Source organism: Chiloscyllium plagiosum, unplaced genomic scaffold (assembly GCF_037043375.1).
Source record: "Chiloscyllium plagiosum isolate Xiang-an unplaced genomic scaffold, Cpla_swu_hap1 HiC_scaffold_17, whole genome shotgun sequence".
In the NCBI taxonomy this organism is placed as follows: domain Eukaryota; kingdom Metazoa; phylum Chordata; class Chondrichthyes; order Orectolobiformes; family Hemiscylliidae; genus Chiloscyllium; species Chiloscyllium plagiosum.
The window spans coordinates 66,796,114-66,810,172 of NW_028270155.1; the positions used below are offsets into that span (position 1 = coordinate 66,796,114).

The 14,059-nt window shown below is 42.2% G+C and overlaps 1 protein-coding gene across 9 annotated transcripts in view; it reads left to right on the forward strand.

Annotated features, from left to right (window-relative positions):
- The window catches only part of wdr59 (WD repeat domain 59), an 88,590-nt gene that overhangs the window by 57,858 nt on the left and 16,673 nt on the right, over positions 1-14,059 (forward strand). For 7 of the 9 annotated variants that reach the window (XR_015759987.1, XR_015759985.1, XR_015759986.1 and 4 more), the window contains 3 exons: positions 1,799-1,932; positions 8,802-8,883; positions 11,746-11,823. Coding sequence is in view for 6 of the 9 variants with exons in the window: in XM_087996036.1 (XP_087852162.1) it covers positions 1,799-1,932; positions 8,802-8,883; positions 11,746-11,823 (294 nt within the window). In the remaining 3 variants the exon portion in view is untranslated. The remainder of the gene's footprint in view (positions 1-1,798; positions 1,933-8,801; positions 8,884-11,745; positions 11,824-14,059) is intronic. The other 2 variants (XM_087996034.1, XM_087996035.1) reach the window with 1 other exon arrangement.

Here is a 14,059-nt window from a genome sequence, read left to right on the forward strand (position 1 = left end):
AGAGACAGAATTGGTTGGGGTCTTGAGGCATTTAGTGATTTGGATTGAGATTTTAAATTTGAAATGCAGGAGACGAGAGAGTACTGTCAATCAGGAGGACATAGAATAGATAACGGATGATGGAAATCAGCATGGACATCATGTACATACAAGTTGTAATTTTTAGAGTAGGGAATACCGGCATGCAGTTTATTACAGTGCTCTAGTCCAGAGACAAAAAAAGGCATACAGTTGGGATTCAGTGCAAAAACAGCTGAGATGAGTGAGGAAGAAAGCCAAATTATTAAGACAAAGGCCTGGATTCAAGTCCCAGCTGCTCCAGCAATATGTAGTAACATCACTGAGCAGGTTGATTAGAAAATATCATATGATCAATGTGTAAGTTAATGGTCTTTGTAATAATCAGATATATGCCCTTAAGATCAAGTCCAGGATTTTGAGACCAACATTGCAAACCTTTAGGCTGAGTCTGACAAAATCGCTGGGAGGGGAATGGAGTGGAATGTATTTTTGCTCACATTAAAAGCAATGACTGCTTTCTAAATTTGAACTGAAGGAAATTGTGATGTATTAGTTTGGACGTCAAAGGCAGTTGAGAAAAAAAGATAGATATTGTTTATTTGTCTGGCATTGTTTCCAAACTCCCCATATTTTTGGATATTATGTCACCCTCGGATAACATACAGATGAGGCAGGAGAGAGATTGTCAGGAAGCTGATGTAATCGACATCATGTGGAGATGGTTGAGGAGAGAGAAAATGCCATATTCATTCATGAATAATATCTTTAATATACAGAATCACACTTCACACTATGCCCTTTTTCTAATAACAGAAACCAAACTCCATCACTTCAGATTCCTTTTTAGATCAAGTACATGTCGTTTATGTTGAAAGTTGTACTCAACAAGCGGTTGATGATAAGAATAATTGTGACTAACCACATATACTGCTATACATTGTCGTCAGCACAGTGTAACAAAATTCCACATATTCTTGTCTTCTACTGATAACATCTTCTAAATGCCTGTTCCAAATCAGCATTTCATTTGTGTAATAGGCTTTATGGTTGATTTGTTTTCTTTATAAGTTTGCTCCACTACGTATTTGTTATTTTGGTTTGAAGACTTTTGGTTTGGATCATTGAGTGAGAAGTTAACTGGTTCATATTTGGTTAAAGTAACTGCAAATACTATCCCAGTATTAAATTTAAGCTAGATGTTGTGCTTCAGCAATAATTTTAGTTTTTGATCATAGCCAAGGTTTTGTTTGCTGTTGACCAGTTTGGACTGTTGTTGGCTTTAGGTTAACACTATCAATTACAAAATCTTTCTACATGGTATGCAGTTTGAGAGTTTCTGAAATATCCCAAGTATTTATTTTAACAGTTCTGTAGGGAGCATAATAATGGATCATTTCATTCATAGGCTCTTCAGTGTTCAGTCTTCAGCTGCGAGCCCTGGAATGAACATCACAAATTCCTCAAGAGACTTTTGAGATTGCAGTAATGATTGCATTCACGTTAGATGTGGGATCATTCCCCGAAGTGTAAACCTTGTTAAAAATGACTTTGCAGTTCCTTAAAAAAACCCGTTACACACAATTCAGCAGTATGTCTGGATTTAAGCAATTTGAACACAATATCTTTGTCCTTCACAGTGCTTAGTGTTCTTTAATTTATGATAATTCTGCTTTAATTTTTGATAATCATACTCTAACTAGATCCAGTAGGTCAAAAACTCAATTCCTCCCAACAGAACTGACAGCAACAGAAAGTAAGAAGCTTTTCCTGTTCACAGAAATCACGCCGATGGAAGGGAAAACGAGAAGCAACTGACTCAAACAATCGACCAATCAAAGCTGCAGGCAAAGTCATTATCCAGGACATCTCCTGTCTCCTTCCTGTGCATAAATCGCTTGGTGAATTGTATATGTAAGTGTCTGAGGCACATTGCCCTTGCATTGGATGGAAAATAGTGATATGCAACTCAGTTTTTCCCTAAATACCCTCTCCCTGAAGATCAGAGTACATACTGAGGAGTTTATGCTATTACTTTATAAAGTATGCGTTTGAAACAGCTAGAGTACTACTTAAGCTTCTGATTACTCAATTACAGGAATAGTCTAATCTTACAATCGAAGGTACTGAGCAGGTTGTTAGGAATAGAGAATTTTAGCAATGAGCAAAGTTTAGACAGGTTGGAGTTTATTTTTCGACCTGAGGAGGCTGAAAGAAGATTAAAATGATGTGCAACAAATTATGAGGAACACTGTATGGATTAGAAGGACCTGTTTCTCTTAGCATTCAGGTCAATAACAGGAGGCATCATAAGTAAGATAGTTAGTGGAAAGATTGGAGAGAAGTTGAGGAGAATCTTTTTTTTTGTCAGTGGTGAGGATTGAGTGGGTGGTGATGGAAAAAGCAACCAGATGATTGGATCTCCAGTCTGCTAAAGTTTCTCTTGCTTTGGTTACAAACGTTACTGTTTTGGAAGTTCCAAGTCCATCAGCTGAATTTCCCTCATTAACCCTCTTTGTTACCTCTGTGTAAAATTTCACAAGTTAGTTAAATGTTATTTTCTCTTCAGATAGGTCTACTCGTTTTCTTCAGTTAACCTGCATTTCTCCACGCTACTGACCCAAATAGTTGTTTCTGGAAATTTCAACAATATCTGTACTGTAGTTGCTAGGCTTAACTTTATACCTTTCTGATCAAGGATGTTGTGTTTGGAGTTCTCTAGTCCTCCAGCAAGTACCCCATGGTCATAGAGTCATAGAGGTATACAGTACGGAAACAGACCCTTCGGTCCAATCTGTCCACGCCGACCAGATATCCCAACCCAATCTAGTCCCACCTGCCAGCATCTGGCCCACATCCCTCCCAACACTTCCTATTCATATACCCATCCAGATACTTTTTAAATGTTGCACTTCCTCTGGCAGCTCATTCCATATACGTACCACGCTCTGCGTGAAAAAGTTGCCCCTTAGGTCTCTTTTATATCTTGCTCCTCTAACCCTAAACCTATGCCCTCTAGTTCTGGACTCCCCCACCTCAGGGAGGAGACTTTCTAAGGGAAAAATGAAAAATATGGTCAGGTGACTCTGCAGTTTATTTTCTCACTTCCCACATTATCCTTGGATGCCTTTCATTTAGTCCTGTTGCATTATCCACTTCAAATGCAGATAGCCTATCCAATACCACCATCTCATGAATTTTAAACACTCCTGTTGTTCTGAATTAGCACAGTGTTCCAGGTAGATGGTTCCTAGTTGACTCAATTTGCTTTTAAGTTTGCTTCTCTTATTTGATTTTTCATCTCCCCTCTAAACTCTACATGCACAGACCATTTCTCAGTTCTATTTTCTGTCTAACAGATTGTCATCAGGAACTGACTTAGTTTTTCTTGTCTTTCCCTTTTAAGGGAATATATCTTGAATGTGCCTGAAATATCTCCACTTTGAAGGTAACCCACTGTTGAGTTATTGATTTCCCTGCTGATTTGTGTTCATTCACAATGCTCATTCACAAATAGGATAGATAAGACAGAAGAAACAGACCATTTTGTTGGAATATCATGGGCAAAAACTATAGATGGAGGAACAAAGTCTGGATCAACAGTCCAAACCAGTGGGGAAATGAGTTGAGAGTGTGGTGCTGGAAAAGCACAGCAGGCCAGGCAGCATCCGAGGAACTGAAGAATCGGGCATAAGCCCTTCATCAGGAATGAGGCTTGTGGGCCGGGGGTGCTGAGAGTTAATTCGGGGGGGAGATGGGGTAGGCAGTGCGGATGTGATAGATCGATGAAGGTGGGTGGGATAAGGTGATAGGTCAGAGAGGTGGATGGAGCGGATAGGTGGGAAGGAAGAAGGCGTTGCCGAGTTGGAGGCTTGGGCCTGGGATAAGATGGGGGGAGGGAAAATGAGGAAATTGGTGAAATCCGCATTGATCCCGTGTGGTTGCAGGGTTCCAAGGAGGAATCCGCATTATTCGTCCAGGCGTCGGGTAGTTAGGTTTTGGTGATGAGTGCGGCCTAGGACCATTGGTGGAGTGTGAGGGAGAGTTAGTGTTTGGCCACTAGGCTGTGGGGTTGATTGATGCGGGTGTCCCAAAGATGTTCTCTGAAACTATCCGCAAGTTGGGGTCCTGTCTCCACGATGTAGAGCAGACCACATCGAGTGCAGCGGATACAGTAGATGACGTGTGTGAAAGTACAAGTAAATTTCTGCCAGATGTGGGAGGATCTTATGGGGCCTTGGATGGAGGTGAGGGGTGAAGGTGTGGTGCAGGTTTTGCACTTCCTGTGGTGGCAGGGGAAGGTGCCGGGAGTGGGGTGAGGGCTGGTGGGTGGCGTGGATCTGACAAGGGAATCGTGGAGGGAACAGTCTCTCCTTGTACTTATACTTCCACGCATGTCATCTGCTATATCCACTGCACCCCATATGGTGGTCTCTACATCGGGGAGACAGGACCCCAACTTGCAGATAGTTTCAGAGAATGTCCTTGGGATACCTGCACCAACCAACCCTACAGTCAAGTGGCCAAACACAAACTCCCCTCCCACTCCACCAAGGACGTGCAGATCCTGGGCTGCCTCCATCGCCAAACCCTAACCACCCGACGCCTGGACAAAGAACGCCTCATCTTCCTCCTTGGTACTGTGAAACCACACATGGTCAATGTGGATTTCATCAGTTTCCTCATTTCCCCTTCCCCCACCTTATCCCAGTCCCAAGCCTCCAACTTGGCACTACTCTCTTGATCTGTCCATCTTCCTTCCCACTTAGCTGCTCCACCTTCCTCTCTGATCTATCAACTTTCCCCCCTCTACCTTCATTTATCGATTACATTCCCAGCTACCTTCCACCTAGCCCCAGCCCCCCTGGCCCACAAGCCTAATTCCTGATGAAGGGCTTATGCCTGAATTGTCGATTCTCCTGCTCCTCGGATGCTTTTCCAGCACCACATCTCGACTCTGATCTCCAGTATCTGCAGTCCTCACCTTCTCCCAATGGGTAAATGAACTGACTTCTGGCAATTTTCTTACATTGACAGTGGTGATTCTTGAATTGGTAGCTGATCTGTTTCATTTTAGGTCTTGGCTTGAACTAGATGTTTCTCTTTACAGGTTCTTTGAGTGTTATTTCTTCACTGAGAAGTGTAGCGAGAGAGAGGCATCTGACTTATTGCAAGCTTTTGGAAGTCTGTGTGTAACCTCTTCTGTCAATCTGTGGCAAAACTGTTTTGAAAAACCAATCTGAAAACTGTGCTGGGTAGTTTCTTTACTTTTCACCCAAAGGCACCTGGTAACAGCCTAGTCTCTCTAAAGCATCTAATCCAGTTTCAATAAAAGCTATAGTTCTTCACTAACTAATGAACATAACCAGAAGGTGATGGAGAATCTCGGCTGGTCTGGTAACTTTGGTGGAGAGACAAACAAAGTTCATGTTTTGAGACTGATATGATCTCCTTCAGAAGTTCTTCAGAACTGCCAAGTTCCTCTTGGTGTAGGGAATACCACCACCTTCTCAAGCTGGGAAATAAATATTGACCAAGCTAGTGAAGTCCATATCCACAAAGAATGTCTCACTTTTAAAATGGAGAAGAGGAAAATGTTTTCCCTAACGTCATTTAAATGTAGAATTTTCTTTCTCAGAAAGCAGTTATTTAAATTTATTCATATTTTTGATAGACAAAGTAGTCATTGGTTCATGGGGCTGACAGGTTAGTGGAATTGAGACCACAACTGGAACAATCTTGATCTAATTGATCAATTGAGTGTTGGAGCAGCCTCAATGGACTACATAGTTTATTACTCTGAGGTTCTGTGTCCTTAAGTTTTGTAATCCGCATGTGGCCAAGAATCCTTTAATTATTTTTTAATTAGTCTGTTTGAATATGTTATGATACATTCGAGGAGAGGTAGGACTTGAACCTCCAGCTTCTGCCTGAGGGTTAGAGACATTGCCACTACACCACAAAATCCCCTCAAAGGTCATTAAAAGTTTTAAATTTCCTGAGCAATTTAAACATGTTTTATTTCCAAGCTGCTTTTCAACGTTTTTTTTTAGTTCTTTTGTGGCCTTTCACTTGAAATTGTCAACAACCATAAAGTCTTGTTCCTATATGGGGAGTGGCCATTGCTCGCTAAACCAGCATTTGTTCTTTATCCCTAATTGTCCTTGAAAAGATTATGGTGAGCTGTCGTCTTGAACTACAACTCTCTGTGGTGTGGGTACAGGTAGTTCTAGGATAATGCGCAATTTGGCTATAACATCCCTGAAGAAATAAGGAACAGTATTTTTGAGAATGCTTGTCTCCATTGGCAATAGTGCGATTCCAATGGCGAGTGGTTCATATGCTTTATCCAGCACGTGCCAATATCCATGCCCAAAATCTCCGCGCCATTCTGCGCATATGCCTGTGTCTTTGCCATTCCATGCATGCGCCACTGTCAGCTGCTTTCTGTAAGAGGTACTGTACAGAGAGCAGCTTTCTTACATTTTTTTAAATGTACTGTGTTAAATTTGCTTTTGTTTTGTAAATAAATATGATTTCAACCTTCAATCAAGCTGTGCTATACTTTGTGTTAGACTTTTGGGTGATTTTTGACCGATCGTGAGTGATATATTTTGCTGGTCCGCTCCAAACCCCACTTTTCCCATAATCCCCGTTATTTCTATGAAGCGAGGTTTTGCTGGAATGTACCTACGGCGTTATAGGAGACCTCCTGTATATATATGGTGCTGGTAGGAAAGGACTTTCAGAAATTTGACCCAGCTACAGTGAAAGAAGAGTGATACAGTTCCAAGTCAAAAACTTGGAGAAGAACTTGTGAATGGTGGTGTTTCCCTGCATTTGATACCTTTGTCATTCAAGGTGGTGGATGCTATAGGTTTGGAAGCTACTATTGAAGAAACCTTGATGAGTTCATGCAGTTCATCTTGTACTGTTGCTACTGTATGTTGTTGGTGAATAATGTGTTGAAGATGACGAAGAGAGTGCCAATCAAATGTTCTAAACAGCATTAAGCTTCTTGCTCCATTCAGGCAAGTGAGGTATATTGCATCATGCCCCTGAGTTGTGCCTTGTAGATAGTAGATGGGCTTCAGGGACTCTGTAGCATTCCCTGAATCGACTGTCAGAGCCACAGTATTTATATGCCTGGTCCATTTCAGTTTTATGGTCAGTCTCAGATCATTGTCTCAAAATAGGAAAGGAATGGGGTTAGATTCTGTCTTGTCAAAGATGGTCATTGCCTGGCAATTTGGTTGCACAAATGTAACTTGTTACTTAATAGCCCAAGCCTGAATATTTCAGTTTCAAAAACTCAGAATATCAGAAGGAAATAATTATACTGTAAAAACCAAGGCGATAATGAAGGAAATTTTTATTTATTGGCTAAGTAAAGAAAGCTCGCAGGAGCTAAAAGAAAAAGACTCAACTACAGTAAATGTTTTGCACCATCCACAGTTGGTTACATACTGTGCATACAACACTACTGCAGGCACCAGGGTTCAGATAAAAAGTAGTTCAACAATGTAAGGGGAAGCCAGTGTTGACACATTGCTAGCGGAATCCTTCTGCTTTGTTGTCAAAAGCTGAAGATATGCCCTCTTGAGTTCAGCTCAGTGGCACGGAAATTTATTTTTCATGATTTTCAGTTTCTGATTTGGTGAACTTATAGCCGTCACCAGCACAACCTATTCAGCACATCATAGCTTCCAAGATTGAGAATAAGTGGGCTCCCCATAAGCAGCCATGATGGTGAACTTCTCTCATGTGTAACTACACAAACTGGTCCATTGTGCTTGGATTTTCAGAAAGAATTTGATAAAATGTCTCTCAGAAGGTTGTTAAACAAGGCAAGGGTTCGTGAGACTAAAAGGTAATATTTTAGCAGGAATTCAAGATTAATGAGCAGTAAGAAAACAGAATAGACTGGTAATTGTCAGAATGAAAGGTTGTAAGTATTATATCCTGCAAAGTTTAGATCTCAGCTGAAAATAGATGGACTAAGGGCAGTCTCAGAACTTATTATATTGATGTTCTCTGTGATGAATGGCCTCTCATAACCAACTTACTCAGGTTATGTATGACACCAGCCACTGCTAAGTATTCTTTTTGACTCCAGTGACAATGATGATTATCAAAATTCAAACCAGAGTTATGGAGTCACAGAGATGTACAGCATGGAAACAGACCCTTCGGTCCAACCTGTCCATGCCGACCAGATACCCCAATCCAATCTAGTCCCACCTGCCAGCGCCCGGCCCATATCCCTCAAAACCCTTCCTATTTGTATACCCATCCAAATGCCTCTTAAATGTTGCAAGTATACCAGACTCCACCACATCCTCTGGCAGCTTATTCCATATACGTACCACCCTCTGCGTGAAACGTTGCCCCTTGGGTCTCTTTTATATCTTTCCCCTCTCACCCTAAACCTATGCCCTCTAGTTCTGGACTCCCCGACCCCAGGGAAAAGACTTTGTCTATTTATCCTATTCATGCCCCTCATAATTTTGTAAACCTCTATAAGGTCACCCCTCAGCCTCCAGGGAAAACAGCCCCAGCCTGCTCAGCCTCTCCCTATAGCTCAAATCCTTCAACCCTGGCAACATCCTTGTAAATCTTTTCTGAACGTTTTCAAGTTTCACAACATCTTTCCAATAGGAAAGAGATCAGAATTGCACACAATAGGTCTGATTGCAACCACTTGGGCTGACCACAGATATGTAGAAACACTCAGGTTTGGTTTCTTGTTTCTCTGACATCAGCTTTTCTTTTTCGTTTTTCAGACTAAATGTGAATGACATCCAGGATACGTGTCAGAAGAATGCTGCTGCAGCTTTATCAGTTGGACGAAGAGACCTTGTACAAGTACTGATCCTGTTTAGTTATCCTATCTATAATTATGTTAAGGAAGTTGAATGGGAGGGCAGACTTATGATTATAGATCTAGCCCAGTCACTGGGTGTCCGATTGTGTGCAAGTCTCTCAATGTGTTTGACTTTTGAGTAGATTGCAGTTATCTAATAGAATTACATTGAATGTACAGCACTGAAACAGACCATTTGGCCAAGCCATCTGTGCTGATGTTTATCCTTCTCTTGTTTGTCTGTGTGGCTGGCTAGACTAGCATTTCTTGTCAATCCTTCATTGCCCTTGAGAAGCTGGTTATGAGTTACATTTTTGAGCTTTACGTTCTTTGGGTTTTTGATCCACCCGCTGTGCTGTTGGGAAGGGAGTTTCAAGACTCTGGCTCAGCGACAGCGAAGGGACAGCAATATAGCTTCACGTCAGGATGGTTTGGTTTGGAAGGGATTGTAGTGGTGGTGTTCCCTTGCGTCTGCTGCTCTAGATATAAGAGCCCTCGGTGTTGGATGCAGTGCCACTGTTTGGGGTGCTTTGAACGAGCTGTTAAGCTTCTTGCGTATTGTTAGAACTGCCTTAGGCTGGGCAAGCAGAGTGTGTCCCATCACAGTCCTGATATGTGCCTTGTCGAGATGGTGGATAGGCATTGGATAGACAGGTGAGTTATTGGCTTCAGAATTCCCAGCCTCTGATCTGTTGTTTAGATTAGATTAGATTAGTATACTCACTGGTTGTGGCTGGTCCAGTCTTCTCCTGGTCCATAGAAAGCTCCAAGATGTTGATAGTGAGGGGTTCAATGATGTTTGTCATTTAATGTGAAGGAGAGATGATTAGATTGCTTGTAATTTGTGTGATAATGCCACTTGCCACTCATGAGCCTAAGCCTGATATTTGACAGGTCTTGCTGCATGTGGACACAAGCTGCTTCATTATCTAAGAATGGGGGAAGGTTATTGAAGCATCTGAAAAAGGTTGGCCCTGTGACATGACCTTGAGGGACTCCTGCATTGATACCCCGCAACTCAGATGATGACCTTAGGAATCGCATTGTGGATCTGTCCACAGCACACCGATTTGTTGTGGCTCAAGAAGGCAGCTTACCACCACCTTTTCAAGGATAATCAGGGACAGGCAATAAATGCAACCAGTGACACTTATGTCCTGTGCATGAATTCAAATAAAACACAATAAGTGTGATTCCAACCAATCAAGACCTTTCTCCCTAATTCCCATTGGTACTAATTTCTCTGGAGTTTACCTCTTCTGTCTATATTTGATCAAGGCTGCAATGAACTTTGGAGGGAGTGGCCCTGACAGACCTCAACTGAAAATCAGAAAACTGGTTATTCCTTTGCAAGTGCTGCTGGATAGCAGTGTCAAAGAACTGTTCCATCACTTTGATCAGTGGTAGACTGGAGTAGAATTTATCCTGTTTTTGTGCAGTATATGACCTTGGAAATTTTCCACATTGCCAGGAAAAGCTTGGTTCGGGGTGCAGCATGTTCTGGAGCCCAGGTCTTCAGTCAGGGCTCATAGCCTTTACAATATTTAGTGTCTTCAGCCATTTCTTGGTATCACCTGACGTGAATGGAAATAGCTGGAAATTGGTCTTGTGATGTTGGTATCCTTAGGAAGCCAAGATGAATCATCCACTTAGTATTTCTGACTGAAGGTGGATGGAAAGGCTTCAGCCTTGTCTTTTTAGTAATAGTCTTTTGGACCTCTTCATTGTTGAAGATGGGGACGTTTACGGTGCTGCGTCCATCTGTTAGTTCTTTAACTTCCACCAACGTTCATGCCTGCATATGAGAGCACTGTAGAAATTAGATCTAATTTTTTAATTGTAGGATTTCTGACCTTATCCCTGTCTGTCACATGCACTTCCCTATCTGGCCTGCGATTAATCCTGTGTTGAAGCTTCACCAGGTTGACCCCTAGTTTTTAAATAAGCCTGATGCTACTCCTGACAGTCCCATCTGAGGTATCCATTCAGTTAGAGTTTAGACTCCAGTTTGATTAATGATAGAGTGGGGAATATACTTGGCCATGAGTTTCCAGACTTTGGTTGATTTCTGTTCTGCTGGTGGTCCATACTTCCCATGGTTAGTTTTGGCCTACTTCTGAATTAGCATATTGCGCCCATAGGTGTTTCTGAATTGCTAGATCTGTTCAAAATCTATCCCATTTAACAATATGGTGGTGCCACATAGCACAATAAAGTGTATCCTCAATAAGGAGACAGAACGTTATTTTCACAACATTGTGTGGTGGTTGCAACCACAAATGTCATGGAGAGATGCATCCGTGACAGTTTGGTGAAGATGAGGTCAAGTCAGGTTTTTCTCTCTTGTTGGTTTCTTTATCTGTTGCAGACTTAGTCTAGCACCAATGTCCTTTAGGACTTGGCCAGTGCTTTTGCTGGTGAAATCCCTTTCAGACTACATTCTGTTCTCTTGCCGCACTCTGTACTTTCTTCAGTTGGTGTACAACATGGAGGAGTGGGGAGTGTGTGTGAGAGGTAGCTGGTAATCAAGATATTTCCTTACTCATCTTTGATCTGAATCCACAAAATTTCATTGATTTGGGAGTTCATGTTAAGGACTGTCTAGTCAATATGCTGCTGATTGTAGCTTACTGTTCGACTGGTAGGACAGATTATGTCTACCGGTCCCAGGTAGTTTCTTGGACATCGTGTGGTATTATTTCTGGGTGAGTGACTGTATCAGACTGTTCCTTGACCAGCTTAGGGGGCATCTCTCCCAATTTTGATACAATTTTCCAGATGTTAGTTATGAATAAAACCAGGTAGGTTTATGGTTGCCATTAGACTAGCTTTTTGATTCTAGATTTTTTTTTAACCAAATTCAGGTGTCACCATCTGCCATGGTGGGATTCAAACCCACAACCCCAGAGCATTTGAGCTTGAGCGTCTGGATTACCAGTCCAGTAAGATTATCACTATGCTACTTCCTCCCTCTAAATATTTCCTACACAGATAGTTTCCCCTTAAATGTATCTATACTTCTGGCTTAACTACTCCCTGTGAGAGCATGTCGCACATTCTCACCATTCTCCTGAGTTCCTTATTTCATTTCTGTGACCGAGAACTTCAATTTTGTTCTCTTGCTAAAGTAGAAATTGCTGTATGTTTGCTCTCTCTAAACCTTTCATAATTGAAAAGATCTCCAATAGACCATCCCTCTGGATTCTCTAGAGAGAAAAGAGATCCAATCTTTGGATCTTCAATGAAGGCTTTACTCTCTAACTTTTGATGTCATCCTTGTAAAATGGGTTTTGCAAACTGTCTGTTGCCTTTACAGCCTTTTTTTATGATATGGCAAATAGAATTGTACACAGTGCTCCAAATGTGGTCTGACCAAAGTTCAATACAAGCTGAGCATAACTTCTGATTGTGTTCCCCTCAAAATAAACCTAAGTTTTCAATTTGCCTTATTACCTTGCATTAATACTTTTAGTGACTTGTGTATATGTTATTGAGATCCTGCTGCGCTTCTGCTTTTTAGCATTACTATTTTTCAAGAGATACAACACTACCTCTCTCTCCTGTCCCTACCCTTCTCTCTCTCTCACTCTGTCTCTCTCTTGTGAGCTCGTGCTCTCTCTCGCTCGTGCTCTCTCTCGCTCGTGCTCTCTCTCGCTCGTGCTCTCTCTCGCTCGTGCTCTCTCTCGCTCGTGCTCTCTCTCGCTCGTGCTCTCTCTCGCGCGTGCTCTCTCTCTCGCGCGTGCTCTCTCTCTCGCGCGTGCTCTCTCTCTCGCGCGTGCTCTCTCTCTCGCGCGTGCTCTCTCTCTCGCGCGTGCTCTCTCTCTCGCGCGTGCTCTCTCTCTCGCGCGTGCTCTCTCTCGCGCGTGCTCTCTCTCTCGCGCGTGCTCTCTCTCTCGCGCGTGCTCTCTCTCTCGCGCGTGCTCTCTCTCTCGCGCGTGCTCTCTCTCTCGCGCGTGCTCTCTCTCTCGCGCGTGCTCTCTCTCGCGCGTGCTCTCTCTCGCGCGTGCTCTCTCTCGCGCGTGCTCTCTCTCGCGCGTGCTCTCTCTCGCGCGTGCTCTCTCTCGCGCGTGCTCTCTCTCGTGCTTGCTCTCTCTCGTGCTTGCTCTCATGCGTGCCCTGTCTCTCCTGGAGGGAGTGCGCTCTCACACTCCCTCAGCCACATTCATATCATTTGTCGGAAAAATGGTAGGGTCTTTACTACAAGAGAGAAGTGCAGGATGGTAGAAAGTGGAAAGTGATGTTCCACAAGGATCATAACTGGCGCTGCAGTTTGTCACATCAAACATTAACGATTTGGGCTTTGGAACCAAATATGCAACTTCTAAATTTTTGGATGACATCAAATTTTGGGGACTAGGGTAGTCAGTACTGAGACTGCAGCAAATTACAGACAATATTTTTAAAAATTGTACAATGGGCATTATTGTTGATGAAGTTTAAATAGATAAATGTGATGTAGCAGAAATAAGGAAGTCACTTTATTTCTTGGAAGATGCTAGTCTTGGTGGGGTAGAGGAACAAAGGAATCTCTGGGTGCAAATCATTGCTGCTAGAGGATGTGCCACATGTTATCAAGCCCTAAAAATAACAAATCAAATAATAAACGATACTTCCAGAGGGATAGAATTAAACAATTGAAAGTTATATTAAACCTGTATTGAATCTTAGTTTAATGTATGCAGTTTAATGCATTGCCATTTTATAACAAGGTTATACAGGTAACTAGAGAGGGTGCAGAAAATATTTACAAAGATTATACTAGAACTGGTGAAGAATAATATCAGGACAGGATTGACTATCTTTGTCTCTCGGAAAAATGCATTGCATGATGGAATCATTGATGGGACATCAGGAGGCCATTTGGCCTATTGAATCTCTCCCTCTTAAAAATTCCTCAATTTTAATAGGACTAATTGGGTAAATAATGTCCCCTCTTGAAGAGAAGAGCATAATCAGAGGCCATCAATATCAGAGACTGACCAGGAAATCCAATAAGCAGGTGAAAAGAAGCTTATTTAGCTGAATGGAAGAATTGAAAGAATTTGGAACATTCCACAACAAGGAGTGGCTGTAATAAATAGCACAGATTCATTTAAGGCGAAACTAGACAAGTATTTGAGTGAGAAAGAAATTAATCGTGACAGCAATAGATTTAGAAGGTGAAAGATGAGAAAAGGC